Source organism: Oncorhynchus kisutch, linkage group LG12, assembly GCF_002021735.2.
Source record: "Oncorhynchus kisutch isolate 150728-3 linkage group LG12, Okis_V2, whole genome shotgun sequence".
Classification (NCBI taxonomy): Eukaryota; Metazoa; Chordata; class Actinopteri; order Salmoniformes; family Salmonidae; genus Oncorhynchus; species Oncorhynchus kisutch.
The window spans coordinates 51,910,450-51,935,637 of record NC_034185.2 but is presented as its reverse complement, the minus strand read 5'-3'; the positions used below and the strand labels follow the sequence as shown (position 1 = coordinate 51,935,637).

At 41.8% G+C, this 25,188-nt stretch overlaps 1 protein-coding gene across 2 annotated transcripts in view; it reads right to left on the bottom strand.

Moving 5' to 3' along the window:
* Positions 1 to 4,462: 4,462 nt before the first annotated feature.
* The window catches only part of LOC109901190 (zinc finger protein 184-like), a 32,327-nt gene continuing 11,601 nt past the window's right edge, over positions 4,463 to 25,188 (bottom strand). The window contains exons 1-5 of one of the 2 annotated variants that reach the window (XM_020497243.2): positions 17,902 to 17,947; positions 17,490 to 17,601; positions 17,184 to 17,305; positions 6,317 to 6,428; positions 4,463 to 6,012 (exon numbers count right to left, since the gene is read on the bottom strand). In XM_020497243.2, coding sequence (XP_020352832.2) covers positions 5,003 to 6,012; positions 6,317 to 6,428; positions 17,184 to 17,305; positions 17,490 to 17,592 — 1,347 coding nt within the window. In that variant the 5' untranslated portion in view covers positions 17,593 to 17,601; positions 17,902 to 17,947 and the 3' untranslated portion in view covers positions 4,463 to 5,002. Of the gene's footprint in view, positions 6,013 to 6,316; positions 6,429 to 14,103; positions 17,306 to 17,489; positions 17,602 to 17,901; positions 18,067 to 21,774; positions 21,931 to 22,122; positions 22,254 to 25,188 lie in introns of those variants that run through there. The other variant, XM_031837822.1, reaches the window with a different exon arrangement.

Genomic DNA, 25,188 nt, shown 5'->3' with positions numbered 1-25,188 from the left:
AACACACTATTCAAATATACATATTCTTATATACAGTACAGTTAAATTGGATTTTTAGAAAGAGGAGAAGCTCTGTGATACAAGATGTCTTTTAATCTGTTTTTTAAAGCATTCCACGATGACATGGCTCTACACATAACTGAGCAACGCATGAAATCTGTTTTTGGTTTAGGTACCGTGAAGAAACCCATAGTGGTGTGTCTGGTGGGATATTTATGTCTAGAAGAGAAGTAGTCAATTTCCTCTCAACCCTCAACCATGAAAGACTCATGTATGTTGTTGATGTTAGTTCTGTGTGCGCAGTTAAGGGCAAGGCGTCGTGCTTTGTTTCAGCTGCAGTTTTGAAGGTCATTCTTTACTGCACCTGACCATATTACCTGACAGTGTCACATCTGCTCCTGCAACATCCTCTACTGCTCATCATGTGGTGCCTTGACCTACCGCCTCTCCAAGTGCTCTTTCCCTCTCTCTCTCTGTGTATGTGTGTGTGATTGTGTGGGTGGAGACAAGTGTGCTGGAGTCAGAGCAGATCCCCACCAGCTGCAACCTGTTCCATAACCAAGACCTCTACTAATACTCAGCTCTGCCACTTCCACGCTGCCAGATCATAATCTCTGCTCAGTCAGTCTACGTTTCTAGCCGTTTGTTACTATTCAGATCCTGTTCTGCCCGTTTTCCTTGCCTAATGCTGTTTTCCTCTCTGCTACAGTTCTGCCCGCTCTGACTCTGGTCCCAGTCTCCAGTCCCACGTCTCGTCATCCTGCTACTCTGTCCTGGATTCCCCACTCTACTACTTCCTTGGATTTCCCTCCGGACCTACTTACCCTTTCCCAACCCCACTTGCTCCAGCCTCAGCCTCCGCACCTGGTTTCCAGCAACACGCCCGAGCTTCCCCTGACCTGCACTCCATCTCTCCCTTGTTTCAATAAATACCTTGGTTACTTTATCCCAGTCTTCTCGTCTGAGTCTGCTCTGGAACAGGTTCCCCTGTTCCACTCCGCGTAACAGACAGTAATCAAGATTGGACAAGATCAAAGCCTGAACAAATGGTACAGTTGATCTTTGTGTCAAACGCAGAACATGTTTTTATAACAGACATACCTCTACCCATCTTAACAACACATTTGACAATACGACTTGACCATCCAATGTTACTCCTAGGAGTTCAGCTTCTTCAACTTGTCCAATGGTCGCACCCTTTATGCACAACTCCAGTTGAAGTTTAGGTCTAAGAGAATGCTTTTGGTTTAAGATGTATTTAAGACCAGTTTATTGTTAATTACCCATTCTGACACTAACTATAACACCTTGCTAAGAGTCTCAGTGAGCTCATGTGTAGAGTGTGCAATGTGTAGAGTGCTGATGTGTAGAGTGTGCAATCATCAGTATACATAGTCATTTTTGCCTCTTGTAAGACAAGTGGCAAATAATTTGTAAAAATAGAGAAGAATAACGGCCCAAGGGAACTGCCTTGAGGGACACCGCACTGTACATATCTGATTTTAGAGAAGCTTCCGTTGAGTTCAATTGGATAAGTAACTCTCCAACCATGTGATGGCAGGTGATGTAAAGCCATAACAAGTTTGTTTTTTCAATAACAAATTATTATCAATAACATCAAATGCTGCACTGAAATCTAATACAACACCAACTACCATCTTATTATCCATTTATTTTTGCCAATTCTCAGTAATCTGAGTCACTGCAGTACAAGTTGAGTGCCCTTCCCTAAACGCATGCTGAAAGTCACTAGTTAACTTGTTCTTTAAAGAATATACTGAACAAAAATATAAACGTAACATGTTAAGTGTTGGTCCCATTTCTCATGAGCTGGAAAAAAAGACCCCAGAAATGTTCCATACGCAGAAAAAGCTTATTTCTCTCAAATTTTGTGCAAAAATTGGTTTACATCTCTGTTAGTGCGCATGTCTTCTTTTCCAAGATAATCAATCCCCCTGACAGGTGTGGCATATCAAGAAGCTGATTAAACATCATGATCATTACACAGGTGCACCTTATGCTGGGGATAATAGGCCACTCACACAACACAATGCCACCAATGTCTCAAGTTTTACAGGAAGCGTGCAATTGACATGCTGACTGCAGGAATGTCCACCAGAGCTGTTTCCAGATAATTTAATGTTTGTTTCTCTAAAAACGACGGAGGTGGTTTATGGTAAAGAATTTTGCAGTACGTCCAACTTACCTCACAACCGCAGACCACGTGTAACCACACGAGCCCAGGACCTCCACATCTGGCTTCTTCACCTGCGGGTTGGCCTGAGACCAGCCACCTGGACAGATGATTAAACTGTGAGTTTGCACAACTGAAGAATTTCTGCACGAATTGTCAGAAACCATCTCAGGGAAGCTCATCTGCATGCTTGTTGACCTGACTGCAGTTCGGCCTCGTAACCGACTTCAGTGGGCAAATGCTCACCTCCGCGATTGACCACTGGCACCCAAGAGAAGAGTGCTCTTCACGGATTAATCCTGGTTTCAACTGTACCGGGCAGATGGCAGACAGTGTGTATGGCGTCATGTGGGCGAGCGGTTAGCTGATGTCAACATTGTGAACAGAGTCTCCAATTAGGGTGTAATCAGCCAACAATGTCTCTGGATTTTCCCTCAGCAGATTTAGTTTGTGATGTTGTTTATAATGTTCAGAGTTTTTTTTCTGCTGGTAGATGGAATATGCCAAGCTCCTGCTACTGTTGCCATTGCTATTTTTAGAATTTGAGTATTGATGCATGTCAGTGGAGGCTGGTGAGAGGAGCTATATGAGGACAGGCTCATTGTAATGGCTGGAATGGAATGAAAGGAACGGAGTAAAACACGGTTTCCATATGTTTGATACCGTTCCATGAATGCTATTCCAGCCATTACAATGAGCCTGTCCTGCTATTTATTTATTTTATTTTTTATTATTTGACCTTTATTTAACCAGGTAGGCCAGTTGAAGACAAGTTCTCATTTACAACTGCGACCTGGCTAAGGTAAAGCAAAGCATTGTGACAAAAACAACAACAGAGAGCTACACATGGGATAAACAAACGTACAGGCAATGACACAAAACAATCTATGTACAGTGTGTGCAAATGTAGTGAGAATTTAGCATTAATTTAGCATTAATACTGGAGCGATAGATGTGCAAGTAGGGATAATGGGGTGCAAAATAGCAAAATTAATTAGTAACAATATGGGGATGAGGTAGTTGGGTGTGCTATTTACAGATGGGCTGTGTAAAGGTACAGTGATCAGTAAGCTGCTCTGACAGCTGATGCTTACAGTTGGGAGTTGGAGATATAAGTTTCCAGCTTCAATGATTTTTGCAATTCGTTCCAGTCATTGACAGCAGAAAACTTGAAAGAAAGGGTGCCAAAGAGGTGTTGGCTTTGGGGATGAGCAGTGAAATTTACCTGCTGGAGCGTGTGCTACGGGTGGGTGTTGCTATGGTGATCAGTGAGCTGATATAAGGCAGGGCTTTACCGAGCAAAGACTTATAGATGACCTGGAGCCAGTAGGTTTGGCAACGAATATGTAGCGAGGTTCAGCCAACAAGAGCATACAGGTCACAGTGGTGGGTAGTATATGGGGCTATGATGACAAAACGGATGGCACTGTGATAGACTACCTCCAATTTGCTGAGTAGAGTGTTGGAGGCTGCAGAGAAGGTATGTTGGGATTCGAAATGGTAGGTGATCTGTTTGTTAACTTGTCTTACGAAGACTTTAGAAGGCATTTCAGTATGAATATAGGTCTATAACAGTTTTGGCCTAGAGTGTCTCAACCCTTTGAAGAGGGTGATGACCGCGGCAGCTTTCCAATCTTTAGGGATCTCAGACGATATGAAAGAGGTTAGACAGGCTAGTAATAGGGGTTGCAACAATTTTGGCGGATAATTTTAGAAAGAGAGGGTCCAGATTGTCTAGCCCAGCTGATTTGCAGGGATCCAGATTTTGCAGGCCTTTCAGAACATCAGCTGTCTGGATTTGGGCGAAGGAGAAGCGGGGGGGACTTGGGCAAGTTTCTGCGGGGGGTGCAGCGTAGTTGGCCGGGGTAGGGGTAGCCAGGTGGAAAGCATGGCCAGCCGTAGAGAAATGCTTATTGAAATGATCGATTATCGTAGATTTATCGGTGGTGACAGTGTTTGCTAGCCTCAGTGCAGTGGGTCGCTGGGAGGAGGTCCATGGACTTTACAATGTCCCAAAACCTTTTGGAATTAGTGCTACAGGATGCACATTTCCGTTTGAAAAAGCTAGCCTTAGCTTACCTTATTCCCTGAAAAGTTGCATATCGCGGGGACTATTCGATGCTAATGCAGTACGCCTTAGGATGTTTTTGTGCTGGTCAAGGGCAGTCAAGTATGGGGTGAACCAAGGGCTATATCTGTTCTTAGTTCTACATTTTTTGAATGGGGCATGCTCATTTAAGATCGTGAGGAAAGCACTTTAAAGAGCAACCAGGCATCCTCTACTGACGGGATGAGGTCAATATCCTTCCAGGATACCCAGGCCAGATCGATTAGAAAGGCCTGCTCACTGAAGTGTTTTAGGGATATCTATGATATCCTACCTCTCATTTGTGTGTGTTTTTGTTTGTTTGTTGACTTTCCAATGTCTTGTACTGTCTTTCCTTTAGAAATCCTCCAGAAATCCTCCAAATCAATTCCTTTTTTCTGTTGGTTTTATCCTCTATTTCTCCTCGTTGTCCTGATGCCCTAGTCCCTCAATCCTGCCCTTATTGCTTCTTGCCAGATGATCAAGATGACTTAGTAGACTAGCTAGCCTTTAGAGCCAGGTTGATCAATCTCTCTCAAAATCTCAAAATCAAACAATGTTCTCAAAGGAAAAACATCTACTAATATCTCCAGATGTGGAGAACACTACATTTAAGAACACTACATTTAAACAAAATACAAAATAATTGAACAAAAATAATACAATTGTATGAAGCTCTCCTTAACTGCTGCTGCTCAGTTAGATGGTGATGTCACTATACTCTATACATGGGCCGTGTGCATTTTCTGCTGGTGTATCATGAGGCAGCTCCTCTCTGAGAACCTCTTCCCGCACTGCATACAGGCAAACGGACTCTCTCCTGTGTGGACCTTCAGGTGCATCTTCAGCCGGTGCTGGTGGGAGAACCTCTTCTCACACTGGGGGCAGCTGTACGGTTTCTCCCCTGTGTGTACCCTTTGGTGCCTCTTCAGGTTGAATGAGTGGGAAAAACTGGCCCGGCACAGGTGGCAGCCAAATGGTTTCTCCCCTGTGTGCATCCTCTGGTGCCTCTTCAGACTGGATGAGTGTGAAAAACTGGCCTGGCAAAGGTGGCAGCTGAAGGGTTTCTCACCCGTGTGCATCCTCTGGTGGATCTCCACCTGTTTGGGGAAACTGAAGGCTTTCCCACAGAATAAACATGGGAAGCGCTTCTCTTCGCCACTGGATCTACTGATAGCGTTACTACTACTACTACTGTCATTTGTCACCGGGCTTGTGTATCCATTTAGTGTTGAGGCACTGGCATTGTCTGAGGTCTGATTTAACATTAGGGGAATGTGAGGATGAAGGCCAGGGAGTGTCTGTGTTCTCCCAGGGTCCATGTTCCAGTTGATAGATCCTATAGAAGGCAGGCTGAAGGCAGCACCTGTTAGGGGGTTAATCTGAGACGCCATCAGTCTCTCTGAATCACAACTATAGGAGCAGGACGGAGCGTCGCTAGCAGAGTCTGTGTCTGTTCTCTCCTGCCGCATACGGACACCTCCCCGTCCCCGCAGACCAAATCTAAACCTCGTCCTGGTCTCAGCAAGTCTGTTGTCATGGAGACTAAGTTTGGATGTTGTTTTGTTTTTGACTGTCTGTTTCTGGTTGTGGTTAACAGTGTTGTTCCCCAGCCCAGAGATGAGGACGCTGTCCCATCCACTGACCTCCGCTTGGCCATTGGCTGCACCCTTCTGGGTCTGGGAATCCAAGATGGCCGCCCAGTCTCCTCTGTTATCCTCCAGCCAACCACCTGCAGGAAGAGGTTAGAAAGTAGACATTAATTTTTTTTAAGTGAATCACCTGGTCAAGTTAATTTATTATGTGTGCCTTTGTATTTAAACATAAGATGTACTGATTTCATTTGATGAATGATGAAAAAACCATTGCCGGTTGTATCACTATTCCCATTGAAGATCTATTACTGTATGTGGGCTACATGCATTGCCTTACGTCAGATAGTGAGATGATTTCAGCTGCGCTGATGAGGGATGAGCGTTGCGTAGAAGTGATGCCACCTCTCGGAAGACAATGGGCTATATGTATTTCTCCTTTACCTTGCTCCCCCATCGTTAGTCCACTCAGCAGATTAATACTCTCTGGTTCATCTTCTATGGTCTCCTCTTTGACCAGCAGCAGATCAGGCTTCCCATCCTCCATGTCTACTGACTGTAAGAGATACAGAGTGAGAGGATGTTGGATCAAGAAATCTGATATGAGCACCCTGCTATGGAGCATCTTCTGATTGGACAATGAGGGATTGATATGAGTATTGTGTAAACATGTTAGTTGATTTGATTACTTGACACTCTTAATGTCAGGGTAGCCTAGTAGTTAGAGTGTTGGACTAGTAACCGGAAGGTTGCGAGTTCAAACTCACGAGCTGACAAGGTACAAATCTGTCGTTCTGCCCCTGAACAGGCAGTTAACCCACTGTTCCTAGGCCGTCATTGAAAATAAAGGTAAAATAAAATAATAAATAAAAATGGTTTGATCATTCAAAGGCATGGTCCCCACACTTGATAACCCCTTACATTTGTTGAAATTGGCCTATATGGTTAGGTCCAAATTGAAACGTTTCTAACAGAAGAACTATACAAAGCATATGTGCATTACCATGGTAGCAATTGAAAGAGAACACTTTGGAGATTATATGGAAATTATAAAACCAAATGTAAGGACATAACAGTTCACCTGACACAAGATTGAATCCAAACATGACGCTGTTGATTTTATGTTCATTTTACATTTACTCTACTTTTCACAGTCAATAAGAAATCTGAAAATACTCTGGATACATTCAGTAACATAATAAGAATATTCATTGAAACGTTGGAGTAGGTGCATGATAAGAAAAAACTATTAAACTAGGGTTTTAGTGAGAGATCTAACTGGTGTCTCCAAGTGGACACACACCTCTCCAAACTGTGCACAGTTCGTAAGTAATTTCAATGCATTTTTATTACTCAAGGAAAAAGCCTTCAACTACACTACATGGTCAAAAGGATGTGGACAACCGTTCAAATTAGTGGACTCTGCTATTTCAGCCACACCCATTGCTGACAGGTGTATAAAATCGAGCACACAGACATGCAATCTCCATAGACAAACATAGGCAGTAGAATGGCCTTACTGAAGAGCTCAGTGACTTTCAACGTGGCACCATCATAGGATGCCACCTTTACAACAAGCAAGTTTGTAAAATGTCTGCCCTGCTAGAGCTTCCCCGGTCAACTCTAAGTGCGGTTTGTTTTATTTATTTATAAAACTAAGTTGAGGGGGTAGATCAGCTTTATTATTGCAGATAGATTCTAGCTTCCATCAATGTAATTGTCTGCATAATTTCCAATTCGCCCCTATATATTTGTTTAAATATATATACACTAAGGGTCAAAAGTTTTAGAACACCTGCTCATTCAAGGGTTTTTCTTTATTTTTACTATTTTCTACTTGTAGAATAGTAGTGAAGACATCAAAAGTATGAAATAACACACATGGACTCATGTACTTACCACAAAAGTGTTTTAAACAAATCTAAATAAATTTAAAATGTGAGATTCTTCAAATAACCACCCTTTGCCTTGTTGACAGCTTTGCACACTCTTGGCATTCTCTCAAACAGCTTCATGAGGTAGCCACCTGGAAGCATTTCAATTAACAGGTGTGCCTTGTTACAACTTAATTTGAGGAAATTATTGATTTCTTAATGTGTATGAGCCAATCAGTTCTGTTGTGACAATGTAGGGGTGTTTTACAGAAATTAGACCTATTTGGTAAATGACCAAGTTCAAATGATGAAACTGTCTCTCACGAGGACCTCTACAGGAAAGGAAGACCCAGAGTTACCTCTGCTGCAGAGGATAAGTTCATTTGAGTTACCAGCCTCAGAAATTGCAGCCAAATAAATGCTTCACAGAGTTCAAGTAACAGACACATCAACTGTTCAGAGGAGACTGCATGAATCAGGCCTTCATAGTCAAATTGCTGCAAAGAAACCACTACTAAAGGACACCAAGAAGAAGAAGAGACTTGCTTGGGCCAAGAAACAAGAGCAATGGACATTAGACTGGTGGAAATCTGTCCTTTGGTCTGATGAGTCCAAATTTGGGATTTTTGGTTCCAAACGCAGTGCCTTTGTGAGATGCAGAGTAGGTGAACGGATGATCTCCGCATGTGTGGTTCCCACTGTGAAGAATGGAGGAGGAGGTGTGATGGTGCTTTGCTGGTGACATCGTCTGATTTATTTAGATTTCAAGGCACACTTAACCAGCATGGCTAACAGCATTCTCCAGAGATATGCCATCACATCTGGTTTGCGCTTAGTGGGACTATCATTTGTTTTTCAACAGGACAATGACCCAACACACCTCCAAGCTGTGTAATGGCTATTTGACCAAGAAGGAGAGTGATGGAGTGCTGCATCAGATGACCTGGCCTCCACAATCGCTAGACCTCAACCGAATTGAGATGGTTAGGGATGAGTTGGACCCCAGAGTGAAGGAAAAGAGAACTAGTGCTCAGCATATGTGGGAACTCCTCCAAGACTGTTGAAAAAGCATTCCAGGTGAAGCTGGTTGAGAGAATGCTAGGGTGGCTACTTTGAAGAATATAAAATATAAAATATTTTTGGGTTCCTACATTATTCCATATGTGTTAATTCATAGTTTGTCTTTACTCTTATTAGAATATAGTACAAATAAAGAAAAACCCTTGAATTAGTAGGTGTATCCAAACTTTTGACTGGTACAGTTGAAGTCCGAAGTTTACATACACCTTAGCCAAATACATTTAAACTCAGTTTTTCACAATACCTGACATTTTATCCTAGTAAAAATTCCCTGGATCACCACTTTAATTTAAGAATGTGAAATGTCAGAATAATAGTAGAGAGAATTGTTCAGCTTTTAATTCTTTCATCACATTCCCAGTGGGTCAGAAGTTTACATATACTCGATTAGTATTTGGTAGCATTGCCTTTAAATTGGGTCAAACGTTTCAGGCAGCCATCCACAAGTTTCCCACGGTAAGTTGGGTGAATTTTGGCCCATTCCTCCTGACAGAGCTGGTGTAACCGAGTCAGGTTTGTAGGCCTCCTTGCTCGCACACGCTTTATCAGTTCTGCACACAAATTTTCTATAGGATTGAGGTCAGGGCTTTGGGATGGCCACTCCAATACCTTGACTTTGTTGTCCTTAAGCCATTTTGCCACAACTTTGGAAGTATTGTTGAGGTCATTGTCCATTTGGAAGACCCATTTACGACCAAGCTTTAACTTCCTGACTGAGGTCCTAAGATGTTGCTTCAATATATCCACATAATTTTCCTGCCTCATGATATCATCTATTTTGTGAAGTGCACCAGTCCCTCCTGCAGCAAAGCACCCCAAAACATGATGCTGCCACCTTTTTCCTGATGGTCATTATGGCCAAACAGTTATATTTTTGTTTTATCAAAACAGAGGACATTTCTCCATAAAGCACGATATTTGTCCCCATGTGCAGTTGCAAACCATAGTCTGGCTTTTTTATGGCGGTTTTGGAACAGTGGCTTCTTCCTTGCTGAGCGCCCTTTCAGGTTATGTCGATATAGGACTCGTTTTACTGTGGATATAGATACTTTGTACCTGTTTCCTCCAGCATCTTCACAAGGTCCTTTGCTGTTGTTCTGGGAATGATTTGCACTTTTCACACCATAGTAAGTTCATCTCTAGGAGACAGAACGCGTCTCCTTTCTGAGTGGTATGACAGCTGCGTGGTTTGTAAACAATTGTTGGAAAAATTACTTGTCATGCACAAAGTAGATGTCCTAACCGACTTGCCAAAACTAGAATTTTTTCCACATTTTGTTACATTACAGCCTTATTCTAAAATGTATGAAATTATTTGTTTTGCCTAATCAATCTACACACAATACTCCAAAGTGACAAAGCGAAAACAGGTTGACATTTTGCTATGAGACTTGAAATTGAGCTCAGGTGCATCCTATTTCCAATGATCATCCTTGAGATGTTTCTACAACTTGATTGGAGTGCACTTGTGGTAAATTCAATTGATTGGACATGATTTGGAAAGGCACACACCTGTCTATTTAAAAGGTCCCACAGTTGACAGTGTATTTCAGAGCAAAAACCAAATCATGAGGTCGAAGGAATTGTCCGTAGAGCTCAGAGACAGGATTGTGTCAAGGCCAGACCTGGGCGAAGGGTACCAAAAAATATCTACAGCATTGAAGGTCCCCAAAAACACAGTGGCCTCCATCATTATTTTTTACCCCTTTTTTCTCCCCAGTTTTTGTGGTATCCAATTGATAGTTACGGTCTTGTCTCATCGCTGAAACTCCCGTAAGGACTTGGGAGAGGCAAAGGCCGAGAGCCGTGCATCCTCCGAAACACAACCCAGCCAAGCCGCACTGCTTCTTGACACAATGCCCACTTAACCCAGAAGCCAGCCTCGCCAACGTGTCGGAGGAAACGCCGTACACCTGGCGACTGTGTCAGTGTGCCCGGCACGCCACAGGAGACGCTAATGTGCGATGGGACAAGGACATCCCGGACGGCCAAACCCTCCCCTAACCCGGACGACGCTGGGCCAATTGTGCGCTGCTCCATGGGTCTCCCGGTCGCGGCCGGCTGCAAGAGAGCCTGGACACAAACCCAGAATCTCTAGTGGCACAGCTAGCACTCCAATGCAGCGCCTTAGACCACTGCGCCACTCAGGAGGCCCGGCCTCCATCATTCTTAAATGGAAGAAGTTTGGAACCACCAAGAATCGTCCTAAAGCTAGCCGCCCAGCCAAACTGAGCAATCAGGGGAGAAGGGCCTTGGTCAGGGAGGTGACCAAGAACCCAACGGTCACTCTGACAGAGCTCCTTAGAACCTCTGTGGAGATGGGAGAACCTTCCAGAAGAACAACCATCTCTGCAGCAATCCACCAATCAGACCTTTATGGTAAAGTGGCCAGACTGAATCCACTCCCCAGTAAAAGGCACATGACAGCCCGCTTAGAGTTTGGAAACCTGGCACCATCCCTACAGTGAAGCATGGTGGTAGCAGCATCATGCTGTGGGGATGTTTTTCAGTGGTGGGGACTGGGAGACTAACCAGGATCGAGGGAAAGATGAACGGAGCAGAGTACAGAGAGATCCTTGTTGAAAACCTGCTCCAGAGCGCACTGGACCTCAGACTGTGGTGAAGGTTCACCTTCCAACAGGACAACAAATCAAATGTTATTTGTCACAAATGTGCCGAATACCACAGGTGTAGACCTTACAGTGAAATGCTTACTGACAAGCCCTTAGCCCTTAACCAACAATGCTGTAAGAAGTTAAGAAAATAAAAAAGTAAAGTAAAAAAAATAGATAAGTAAAACATTTAAAATAAAAGTAACACATAATTAAACAGCAGCAGTAAAATAACAATAGCGAGTTTGCATTTTGATTTATTTTGATTTCACCAGGTAGGCAAGTTGAGAACAAGTTCTTATTTACAATTGCGACCTGGTCAAGAAAAAGCAAAGCAGTTCGACACATAGAACAACACAGAGTTACACATGGAGTAAAACAAACATACAGTCAATAATACAGTATAAAAATAAGTCTATATACAATGTGAGCAAATGAGGTGAGATAAGGGAGGTAAAGGCAAAAAAAAAGGCCATGGTGGCGAGGTAAATACAATATTGCAAGTAACACTGGAATGGTAGATTTGCAGTGGAAGAATGTGCAAAGTAGAAAAAGAAATGATGGGGTGCAAAGGAGCAAAATGAATAAATAAATAAATTCAGTAGGGGAATTGGTAGTTGTTTAGACTAAATTATAGATGGGCTATGTACAGGTGCAGTAATATGTGAGCTGCTCTGACAGATGGTGCTTAAAGCTAGTGAGGGAGATAAGTGTTTCCAGTTTCAGAGATTTTTGTAGTTTGTTCCAGTCATTGGCAGCAGAGAACTGGAAGGAGAGGCGGCCAAAGGAGGAATTCGCTTTGGGGATGACCAGAGAGATATACCTGCTGGAGCGCGTGCTACAGGTGGGTGCTGCTATGGTGACCAGCGAGCTGAGATAAGGGGGGACTTTACCTAGCAGGGTCTTGTAGATGACCTGGAGCCAGTGGTTTGACGACGAGTATGAAGCGAGGGCAGGTCGCCGTGGTGGGTAGTATATGGGGCTTTGGTGACAAAACGGATGGCACTGTGACAAGACTGCATCCAATTTATTGAGTAGGGTATTGGAGGCAATTTTGTAAATGACATCGCCGAAGTCGAGGATCGGTAGGATGGTCAGTTTTACGAGGGTATGTTTGGCAGCATGAGTGAAGGATGCTTTGTTGTGAAATAGGAAGCCAATTCTAGATGTAACTTTGGATTGGAGATGTTTGATAGTTGAGCAACCCTAAGCACACAGCCAAGACAACGCAGGAGTGGCTTCTGGTCAAGTCTCTGAATGACCTTGAGTGGCCCAGCCAGAGCCTGGACTTGAACCCGATCGAACATCTCTGGAGAGACCTGAAAATAGCTGTGCAGCAACGCAGAGAAGAATGGGATTAACTCTCCAAATACAGGTGTGCCAAGCTTGTAGCGTCATACCCAAGAAGACTTGAGGTTGTAATCGTGGTGCTTGAACAAAGTACTGAGTCTGAATACTTATGTAAATGTGATATTTCAGTTTTGTACTTGTAATACATTTACAAAAATATCTAAAAACCTGTTTTTGCTTCAACATTATGGGGTATTATGTGTAGATTGATGAGGGAAAAAATAAATGTAATCAATTTTAGAATAAGGCTGTAACGTAAGAAAATGTGGAAAAAGTCAAGGGGTCTGAATACTTTCCGAATGCCACCACCATGCACACAAATACATACACACACATATACACACACACACATACAGTCGAAGTTGGAAGTTTACATAAAATTAGGTTGGAGTCATTAAAACTTTCTGTGTAACAAACTATAGTTTTGGCAAGTCAGTTAGGACAACTACTTTGTGCATGACACAAGTCATTTTTCCAACAATTGTTTACAGACAGATTATTTCACTGTATCACAATTCCAGTGGGTCAGAAGTTTACATACACTAAGTTGACTGTGCCTTTAAACATCTTGGAAAATTCCAGAAAATTATGTCATGGCTTTAGAAGCTTCTGATAGGATAATTGACATCATTTGAGTAAATTGGAGGTGTACCTGTGGATGTATTTCAAGGCCTACCTTCAATCTCAGTGCCTCTTTACTGACATCATCGGAAAATCAAAAGAAATCAGCCAAGACCTCAGAAAAAAAAATTGTAGACCTACACAAGTCTGGTTCATCCTTGGGAGCAATTTCCAAATGCCTGAAGGTACCACGTTCATATTTACAAACAATAGTATGCAAGTATAAACACCATGGGACCATGCAACCGTCATACCACTCAGAAATTGGCGTAAACTATTGAATAACAACATTTTGGCTTCTACTTCCAGTTTATACATACAAAAACTGCAAGAGATACTGTTGCATGTAGGTCTAGATTATTTATGGATTGTTAATTTAGAATAATCAAAACATTCTTTTAACCACTCCAAAGACTCCAAAGCAATTGCATGTGGTGCAGGAACCACTGAAATGCTGCTGGTAACTTTTAGCTGGTTAGGACACCTCATGATGTCTCCTAAATACTCTGTCAACTAGGTATGTCTCTTATCACTAAAGAGGCTTCACACATAGCTTTTATTTTTACCCATCAGAGTAGGAGTAAAAATGTATCTACTCTCAGCACTTATGACAAATGTTCTACTCTTAGAGGCTTTGTGGATACAGGCCCTGATGTATACAAAATTGTCTCAATGAATGTCTTCGAATGAAAAGTCACATTTTTGTGTTTTATTAAACAAACTATTTTTAAATACACCATAAGAAAACCACACATACACATCTCAACAAAAAAATCATCATGAACTTGATAAAGTGCATTCCTTTCTCATTAACCCTTTACACTTGTGGACATTGGCCTATATGGAAAAGGTCATATTGAAATGTTTCCTATAGAAGAAATATAAAAAGTGTATGCATTACCATGGTAACAGTTCAAAGGGGACACTTTATTTATTTATTTTATTTGGCCTTTATTTAACTCGGCAAGTCAATTAAGAACAAAACCTTATTTACAATGATGGCCTAGGAACAGTTGGTTAACTGCCTTGCTCAGGGGCTGAATGACAGATTTTTAACTTGTCAGCTCGGGGATTCGAATTAGCAACCTTTGGTTAATTGCCCAACACTCTAACCACTAGGATACCTGGCGCCCCACTTGTCTGATCATTTCCCCATAATCGCCAAAGGTGACGACACAACAGTTCATCTGATAAGACTGAATCCAAACAGAACGCTTGATTTTATGTGCATTTGACTTTTACTGGATTTTGCCGCATTTGTTGATAACGGAATCTCAAAGTACTCTGGATGTATTCAGTAACATGAAAATAATTTTATTGGAAAATTACAAGGGTTTGAGTGAGAGGCCTAACTGGTGTCTCCAAGTGGCCACACACCTCTCCAAACTGTGCAGTCCCCACATCATTTCAATGTACTTTTATGATTCAAGGAAAGAGCCTTCAAATATAAGCTGTTTTGAGCTCTCCTAGCTTCGAAGTTGAGGAACTGAAGCAAGCAGACTTTATTTTTTATTTTACACAGCCTTGTATTCCCACCATAACACAATTACCAATGTTGTTTAAGCAATGCAAAATGTTCAATTATAAATCTCAATCTGGGTCAGGTGGGCATAATTTTAAACCTTATTCTATTTCCAACATGACTAAGTTAGAAAATATGATCTTAGTGTATTCTTCTTTTTTTGGGTAGGCACAAAACTATCTCCATTCATTGTTTTAATGAACCTGTGATACTTGTGGGGTCGTAGAGGAAAACGGAGAACATTATGTTTGAGAGAGCCCCATCTTTCCATAGTAATATTAGTTTTGTACGCCAAACCGTTCGGACGCTACAGACGTTTTTGTGAGACGTCCGATTTTCGGGCCGTCTCAAGGCCCGACAAACACCGCTGTAGCTCGGGCCACCTTCCGCCGCAGATGCCGAAGGCCGCCATACAGTGACAAGGATGTCATGTGTCACATCCTGAACAGAATGAGCATGTTTGGCGTATTGTGAAGAAAATTAGAAGCGGAACACGCACCTGAACGCAGTGTTATATGTATAAAAAAAAAATGTGCCCCCCTTTTTCTCCCCAATTTTATGGTATCCAATTGTTAGTAGTTACCATCTTGTCTCATCGCTACAACTCCCGTACGGGCTCGGGAGAGACGAAGGTCGAAAGCCATGCGTCCTCCGAAACACAACCCAACCAAGCCGCACTGCTTCTTAACACAGCGCGCATCCAACCCAGAAGCCAGCCGCACCAATGTGTCGGAGGAAACACTGTGCACCTGGCGACCTGGTTAGCGTGCACTGCGCCTGGCCCGCCACAGGAGTCGCTGGTGCGAGATGAGACAAGGATATCCCTAGCTGCCAAACTCTCCCTAACCCGGACGATGCTAGGCCAATTGTACGTCGCCCCATGGACCTCCCGGTCGCGGCCGACTGCGACAGAGCCTGGGCCCGAACCCAGAGTCTCTGGTGGCACAGCTAGCACTGCGATGCAGTGCCTTAGACCACTGCGCCACCTGGGAGGCTATGACTCCATTCTAATGCGATCGGTTTGTCTAAAGTGCGTGGTCAAAGTCTAACACTGTAAGATCGTATTTTAGAACTTAGCAAGTCATGTTGGAAATATAATACGCTTTCAAATGATGCCCACCGGAACCAGATTGAGATTTATAATGGAACGTTTTTGAATTGCTTAAATGCCTTATATGTCACATTGTCTCGATGCAATATTCTACACTGAAATCTGTTACTCTCGCTATTCCAAATGCAACTGTGGATCTTTTCTGCTGACTACAATTAAAATGAATTGTCTTTAATGTAGGATTTGATCTAAAAGTCAGAAGCTATCGAGTGGAATGATTACTTTTATGTTAAAGAGTGGAATGGTTTTTCAGCTGGTGTATCCTAAGGTAGCTCCTCTCTGAGAACCTCTTCCTGCAGTGCGTAGGCCTCTATCCCGTGTGGAACTTCAGGTGCATCTTCAGCTGATTCTGGCGGGAGAACTTCTTTTCACACTGGGGGCAGCTAAAGGGTTTCTCCCCCGTGTGGACCCTCTGGTGCCTCTTCATGTGACCAGCCTGGGTGAAGCACATGTGACACTGGGTACAGCTGAAGGGTTTCACCCCTGTGTGGACCCTCTGGTGCCTATTCAGGTTGGAGGAGTGTGAGAAACTAGCCTGGCAAAGGTGGCAGCTGAATGGTTTCTCCCCTGTGTGCATCCTCTGGTGGATCTCCACCTGTTTAGGGAAACTGAAGGCTTTCCCACAGAACGAACATGGGAAGCGCTTCTCTTTGTCACCGGATCTGCTTACAGCATTACTACCACTACTGTCATTTGTCAATGGGCTTGTGTAGCCATTTAGTGTTGAGGCACTGGCGTTGTCTGAAGGCTGGTTTAACATTAGGAGAGTGTGAGGAGGATGAAGGCCAGGAAGTGTCTGTGTTGTCACAGGGTCCATCTTCCAGTTGATAGATCCTATAGAAGGCAGGCTGAAGGCAGCACCTGTTGGGGGGTTACACTGAGGCGCCAACAGTCTCTCTGAATCACAACTATAGGAGCAGGATGGAGCATCGCTAGCAGAGTCTGTGTCTGTTCTGTCCTGCCGCATATGGACATCTCCCCGTCCCTGCAGACCAAATCTAAACCTCGTCCTGGTCTCAGCCAGTCTGTTGTCATGGAGACTAAGTTTGGTTGTTGTTTTGAGTTCGACCGTCTGTTTCTGGTTGTGGTTAACAGTGTTGTTCCCCAGCCCAGAGTTGAGGACGATGTCCCATCCACTGACCTCCACTATGTCGCCTCTGGTCCCGGCCTGCTCAGTGATGTCATCCCCTGGGCCCTTGGCTGCACCAGTCTGGGAATCCAAGATGGCTGCCCAATCTCCTCTTTTAGCCCCCAGCCAATCACCTGCAGGAAGAGGTTACAAAATAGACTTTACAAAAATGGCAGAGAACTCTACATATGGAGTTTTGTTTGTCAATTACCTGGTCAAGTTCACACATTGTAATGTCTTTAAAACAATAGCCAGGTGCAACACTATTCCTATTGAAGATCTATTACTGTATGTAGGCTATATGTATTTTTCTCTTACCTTGCTCCCCCATCTTTAGTCCACTCAGCAGATCAATGCTCTCTGGTCCATCCTCTATTGTCTCCTCTTTGATCAGCAGAAGATCAGGCTTCCCATCCTCCATGTCTATTGACTGTTAGAGATACAGAGTGAGAGGATGTTGGACCAATAAATGCAAATGTGTTAGTTGTTTTGATTACTTGACACTCTTTAATGGTTTGATAATTGAAAGACATGGTCCCACACTTAAAGACAGAATTTATCAAGACCAGGGGCCATATCCATAAAGATTCTCAGAGTAGAAGTGCTGATCAAGGATCAGCTCCCCACCAACATACTCTCATTCATTATGATCTGTGATCAGCCCTGAGACACTTTGTGTATACAGGCCCTGACCTAATACCATTCAGACAGTAGTTCACAGTGGGCTCACCTCAGTGAGACTGTGTGTGGTCCTGTGCTGCTCAGATGGTTCCTCTGTGGGTTCAGGAGGAGGTGTAGTCTGGTTGTCCTCCATGACCATGGTCCCCTCAGGGTTCCCCAGACCCTCCTCACACCCCTCCTCCTTCACCAGCAGCATCTCTGGACCCTCCTCCTCCTGGAAGAGACAGGTGATACAGATTACACAGACATACACACCCTCAGGTACGTACACACAGATAAATACACGTTCAACATGGAGTGTTTACCCATCCCCGCTATGTTTGAGTCCTATACTGTAATTACAGAATGACTTCATTGTTGTTAAACCCATCATGGTGGATAAAAACAAGTCAGTTGTGGGTGTGGGTAAAAGCAAGTCAGTTATGATAAGTCAAAAGTCATCATCAGACAAACCTGACTAAACTATGAGGTGTACAGTAGGTGTTAGTTATGTGGGTATGTGTAGGTATATTTAGTAAGTGTATAATGGTTATAAAGCGCTGATGTGTGTATGTAGAATAGGATGAGATCAGATGTGATGTGTACAAAAGAGAGTCTCAATGAAAGCCTTAGAATGAAAAGTCCCATTTTGTGTTTATTAAACATAAACAAGTTTTAAATACACCATATAAAAACCACACATACACACGTCTCAACTAGAAATCTGCATGAACTTGATAATGTGTATTCAGTTGAATGGAGTTGAATGGAAGTAATGAACTAGGTATGTGTGAATATCATATATCCTACAACAGTGTTTCCCAACTCCAGTCCTCATGTCCCCCTACAGATCACATTTTTATTGTATCACTGGACAAGCACACCTTTAAAGTTTTCATTTAACCTTTATTTAACTAGGCAAGTCAGTTAAGAACAAATTCTTATTTTCAATGACGACCTAGGACCAGTGGGTTAACTGCCTTGTTCAGGGGCAAAACGACAGTTTTTTAACCTTGTCAGCTCGGGGATTCGTTCTTGCAACCTTTCGGTTACTTGTCCAACGCTCTAACCTCTAGGCTACCTGATTCAACTTGTCAACTCATCATCAAGCCCTCTGAGTTGAATGAGGTGTGTTTGTCCGGGGCTACAACGAAAATGTGTTCTGTTGGCGGACTTGAGTTGGTAAAAACTTGCTTACACAGTACAAACACTATGTAACAAACTGTTTAGGCTTACACTGTATATGCCTTATGCAGTGCCTTCAGAAAGGATTTATACCCCTTGACTTATTCCACATTTTGTTGTGTTACAGCCTGAATTCAAAAAATATTTTTTTCCTCGCCCGTCTACACACAATGCCCCATAATGACAAAGTGAAAATATGTTTTCAGAAATTTTTGCAAATGCATTGAAAATGAAATACAGAAATATGAAGTTTACATAAGTCTTCACACTCCTGAGTCAATACATGTTAGAATCACACTCGGCAGCGAGTCTTTCTGGGTAAATCTTGAATAGCTTTGCACACCTGGATTGTACAATATTTGCACATCATTCAAGCTCTGTCAAGTTGGTTGTTGATCATTGTTAGAAAGCCATTTTCAAGTCTTGCCATAGAATTTTCAAGCCGATTTAAGTCAAAACTGTAACTAGGCCACTCAGGAACATTCAATGTCGTCTTGGTAAGCAACCAGTGTATATTTGGCCTTGTGTTTGAGGTTATTGTCCTGCTGAAAGGTGAATTTGTCTCCCAGTGTCTGTTGGAAAGCAGACGGACCCAGGTTTTCATCTAGGATTTTGCCTGTGCTTAGCTCTATTATTTTTATGATAAAAAATAAAAATAATAATTCTAGTCCTCGCTGTTAACAAGCATACCCATAACATGATGCAGCCACCACCATGCTTGAAAATATGAAGAGTGGCACATGTTGTGTTGGATTTGCCCCAAACACAACACTTTATTCAGGACATGAAGTTAATTTCTTAGCCACATCTGTTTCAGTTTTACTTGTGCCATATTGCAAATATGGAATATTCTTATTCTGTACAGGCGTCCTTCTTTTCACTATGTTAATTAGATTAGTATTGTGGAGTAACTACAATGTTATTGATCCATCCTGAGTTTTCTCCTATCACAGCCATTGAACTCTTAACTGTTTTAAAGTCACAATTGGCCTCATGGTGAAATCCCTGAGCAGTTTCCTTACTCTCCGGCAAATAAGTTAGGAAGGACACCTGTATCTTGGTAGTGACTGAGTGTATTCATACACCATCCAATGTGTAATTAATAACTTCACCATGCTCAAAGGGATATTTCAATGTACAGCATTTTTATGTTTTTATGTTCTTCTTTGTGCGACATTGCAAAACCTCCCTGGTCTTTGTGGTTGAATTTGTGTTTTCACTGCTCAACTGAGGGACCTTACAATTTTCTGTATGTGTGGGGGTACAGAGATGAGGTAGTCATTCAATAAATAATGTTAAACACTATTATTGCAGACAGAGGTAAGTCCATGCAACTTATTATGTAACTTGTTAAGCAAATGTTTACTCCTGAACTTGTTTAGGCTTGCCATAACAAAAGGGGTTGATTACTTAATGATATTTCAGCTTAGAATTTTTTATTCATTTGTAAAAAATCATAATTCCACTTTCACATTATGGGTTATTGTGTGTAGGCCAGTGACACAAAATGTGGAAAATGTCCAGGGGTTTGAATACTTTCTGAAGTTACTGTATTTCCCACAATGCCTGGGCCTTGAACTTCAACGCTCTTAGTTGTAGAAATTAACCCACTACTGCTGTTTACTTTTTGCATCTACATCATCTCGATGAGTGTTCCTTTAATGCAGGGACTGATCTAAATGTCAGAAGCTATCAAGTGGTATGGTTACTTTCTATGTTAAGGAGTGGAATGGTTTTTTTGCAGGTGTATCCGGAGGTAGCTCCTCTGTGAGAACTTCTCCCCGCAGTGATTACAGGTGAATGGCCTCTCTCCCGTGTGGACCCTTTGGTGCCTCTTCAGGTCACCAGCCTGAGCGAAGCACATGTGACACTGGGTACAGCTGAAGGGTTTCACCCCTGTGTGGACCCTCTGGTGCCGCTTCAGGGTTCCAGCCTGGGCGAAGCGCATGTGACACTGGGTACAGCTGAACGGTTTCTCCCCTGTGTGGACCCTCTGGTGGATCTCCACATTCTGGAGGCACCTGAAGCTTTTGTTACAGAACATGCAGAGGAACCGTTTCTCTTTAATATTGCCTGATGTGACTCCTCCTCCCTGAGCCTGGACTCTAGCCCTGTTGTTTGAGTTCAATACCTGATCGAAAAGGATGCGGTTTTGTGAATCGGAAGGCCCCAATGACGTGGACACTGGGTCACGATCCCCGAAAGTGTGTAAAGAGGAGTGGGTCGCAACATTCAGATTTGTCTCTAAGCTTTCACTGTAGTCTAAGAAGTCACTGGTGTTGCCCTGCAAGTGTCCTTCTCCTAAGTGAGTCTTGTCGGCATTCCATGTCAGAGGAGTGTCGTCCTCCACTTTCACAGTCACCTCATCTACGACAAGACCCTCCCCTTTCTTGTCTAGGCACCCTTCAGTGTATACACTACTACTGTACCGGTTCCAGTCCCCTCTAAACAGATCAGTCTGTGTCTCTAAACCCAAGGGCATGTTGCCAGGGTCCGTTGCTGTAGTGTAAGAGCAAGACAGATCATCACCACCAGTGTCTAATGTGTCACCATCTCCACGAGAATGACCCATCCTCTGGTTCTGATGTAATACCGGTAAATACTCTGAGCCAGGAGGAGGAGGACAGCCCAGTCTCCCCAGCACCATTCTCTCTGGGTCTGATCTTTGGTCAGATCCTGTGTGTAAAAGCCTGTGTGTCACAGTTAAAGTCTCTGTGTCGGTCTTTGACTTGAGGACGTCGTTCGGCGTTCCACTGACCTCCATGATGCTGCGTCGGGTCTTGGGCTGGGGTGTGGCGGCGAGGTCCTCCGTGGATTCAGGGGGCGCTCCAATCTGGATGTCTCTGCTGTGCTGTGGGTCCTCCTCTCCTTCAGACTTCTCCTGCTTGACCCCAGGACCTGCAGCCTCTGCATCCTGACACAAGAAGAGAGGAGGTTGTTACCAGTACCTAGTTGAATTGGATAAAAATGTCATAGGGAAGTCTCACAAGCTCCTCTATGGCAGATACATAAGAATGTACATGTAAGACAGTGAATAGCCTTTCTGAAAAACGGGACACATTTGATTTACAAAGTAACATTTTTTATGCAACTCTATTCCACTAACCTCAATCAAGATAATGTGCTGGGTTGAGGTTCCAATTTCCTCATCAACAGTGATTGGTTTGTCATCTCTCCATGTATTGTGTCCCCCTGGCTTCACAAAGCTCCTGTGGCTTCCAGTGAGATGTCCTTCACCTAAAAAAATGATTGGGGGGAAAGAGGTGGTTAGATTAGCTACTGTCAATGCTCAATGGTATTTTGTCAAATAAAAACATTAAATGTTTTTAAATGTTTTATCCCATATTTTAAAAAATGTGTATATATATATATATATATATATATATATATATATATATATATATATACACACATACACTTATTTTTTTTGAATATACCTTTATTATTCCCCGCAAACCCTACCACCCCTCCCCCAATCGGAGTAAACTAATAAAACAATAAAACTTACGCTTCTACCTTCAGTTTATACATACTATACACATTTTCAGACAATCTATTTTACAATAGTTATATTTTGTTTGTTTTTAGTCCTGGCCTTCCTCCATTTCTGATGTCCATCCAGTTTGATTTCTATTTGTAACTGTGCTATTTGACAACATTTCTGAACCTATATACATTTTACAGACCCCGTATGTTCTACATTTGTTATCTTGTTGTTATTAGTCCCACCCTTCAGCTCCATTCAACCCCTCCCATTTATCTCGTAACACCATCCATTTTGTATTTGCCATATATTTTCTATTTGCCATATATTTTTCAACTGTGCTGTGATGCTTCACAAAAGTACTGAACCTTTCTATTCTCATAGCTTCTACAGATTGTAAATAAAAAAATAAAAAATTGCTAAAATAATTATTGATCCAATAATTTGAAGACTGAGTTTTCAAATCACCCAGTATTGCTCTCTGCAGCGTTAGTCTACATATGGACAGTACCAAAATAAAAGATCTAAGGACTCTGCCTCCTCGCAGCAAAATCTGCAGAGCTGGGAAATATGTGTATATATATATATAATATTCTATTGGTTGCAAGAATTTGGTATAATCATTTACATTTTAAAATGTGAAGTTCCAGCGTCATTTTGCGTGTCAATTCATAGACCATGTGCCACGGAATCGGTTATCGAAAATGTCTTCCCAACTATTTTGCAATTTACATGGCACAGCTGTACATTTTTTTGGTCCTTAAATTAAACTATTTTTATTTAACATCATTTTCTTTAACTTTTGGTCTTTAATGCTTTAACGTTGTTTAAAAAAAAAATCTATTAGTATATTTGAGTTTAACCACAATATTTGTTGTATTATTTGTTCAGTCTTTTCAGGTGGATTACACAAAAATTGCAAACAACTTTCTACGGCTTGTTTAAAAAATAACAATATATTGGAGATTATTTCATTTTCAAATAACCGAATGTGAGCAGTTGTAATCTGAATAAAGGGAAAAAGGCCATTCTTGAACATGGGGTGAGACATTCTTACTAATTTACTAGAGAACCATTTTGGATTTAAGTCTAACTTTTGTATGACTGATGCATTTAGTGAGAGGTCTAATGCTTTAATATTTAATCATTTCTGCCCTCTGAATTCACATTCATTATATGAATAGGCCCTTTTAATTTTGTCTGGCTTGCCATTCCAAATAAAATGGAAAGTTTTCATGTAAATAAAAAAGCAGGTTAGGTGTAGGAAAAACCACAAGCAAATAGGTAAACTGTGATATGACTAAAGAGTTAATCAGGGTGATTTTTCCACAAATAGGTATTTTCCTTTCCATAGTAGCAAGATAATATCTATTTTTGCTAACTTTGTATTAAAATGTATTGGAGTGAGATCATCTCTTTCTTTCAGGATATGTCTACCGAGTATGTCCACATCCGTGTCAGACCCTTTTATTGGTAAACTACACAGTAATGTAAAAGTAGATTTTTTTTAGTGATCCAATACGTAATATAGTAGACCTACCATCATTTGGTTTTAATCCAGAGGTTAGAAAAAATATCTAGATCCTCTGAGGCTGTGGAGGGATTCTAATTGTGGTTTTAAAAGAAAACATGAATCAGTGTACAATGAATGACACCTTTGTTTTTAAGCCATAGATTTCTCATCCCTTAATATTATTGTTGGATCAAATTTTTTCAGCTAACATTTCAATGGTAATAATAAATAGATATGCCGATAGTGGACAACCTTGTTTTACTCCTCTTGGTGGTTTAAAACTTTGATGTAGCCATTATTTACTATTTTACACCTAGGGTTACTATATATAACTAACAATTTTTTTTTAAGAGGTTCTCCAAAATTGAAATATTCTAGGCATTTATATATAAACTCCAGTTATACTTTATCAAAAGCCTTTTCAGAGTCAGCTATGAAAACCAGGCTTGGTTTCTCCGATATTTCATACTATTCTATTGTTTCCAGTACTGGTCTTATATTATCTCCAATGTATCATCCATGTAAAAAACCTGTCTGATTAGGATGAATAATATCTGACAATACCTTTTTAATTGCTTCTACACGTGCTTCTACACCTGCATTGCTTGCATTGCTTGCTGTTTGGGGTTTTAGGCTGGGTTTCTGTACAGCACTTTGAGATATCAGCTGATGTACGAAGGGCTATATAAATAAATTTGATTTGATTAATTATATGCGCCAAGCAATTAGCTAGAATTTTTTCATCACAACACTGAAGTGTAAGAGGCCTCAATTTTTTTTTTAAGGACTGGATTTTTATATGTACACCACTTGGATCCTGTTTCAGTAATAATGAAATCAGACCCTGTTGCGTGTCCGATAATCTACCGTTTATATAGGAGTTGTTAAAACATGCTAATAATGGTCCTCTGAGTATATAAAAAAAAGTCTGGTATACCTCCACTGGTATGCCATCCAGCCCTGGAGTTTTCCCGGACTGAAATCCTTTAATTGCATCAAGAAGTTCCTCCTCTGTAATTTGGCCTTCACATGAGTCTTTTTGTACAGATATTAATTTTACATTATTAATAGGAAAGAAATCCATACAATTAGCTTCGGTTAGTGGAGATGGAAGAGACTGAAACGAAAACATATGCTTAAAGTATTTACTTCCTCTTTCAAAATATTGTTTCGGT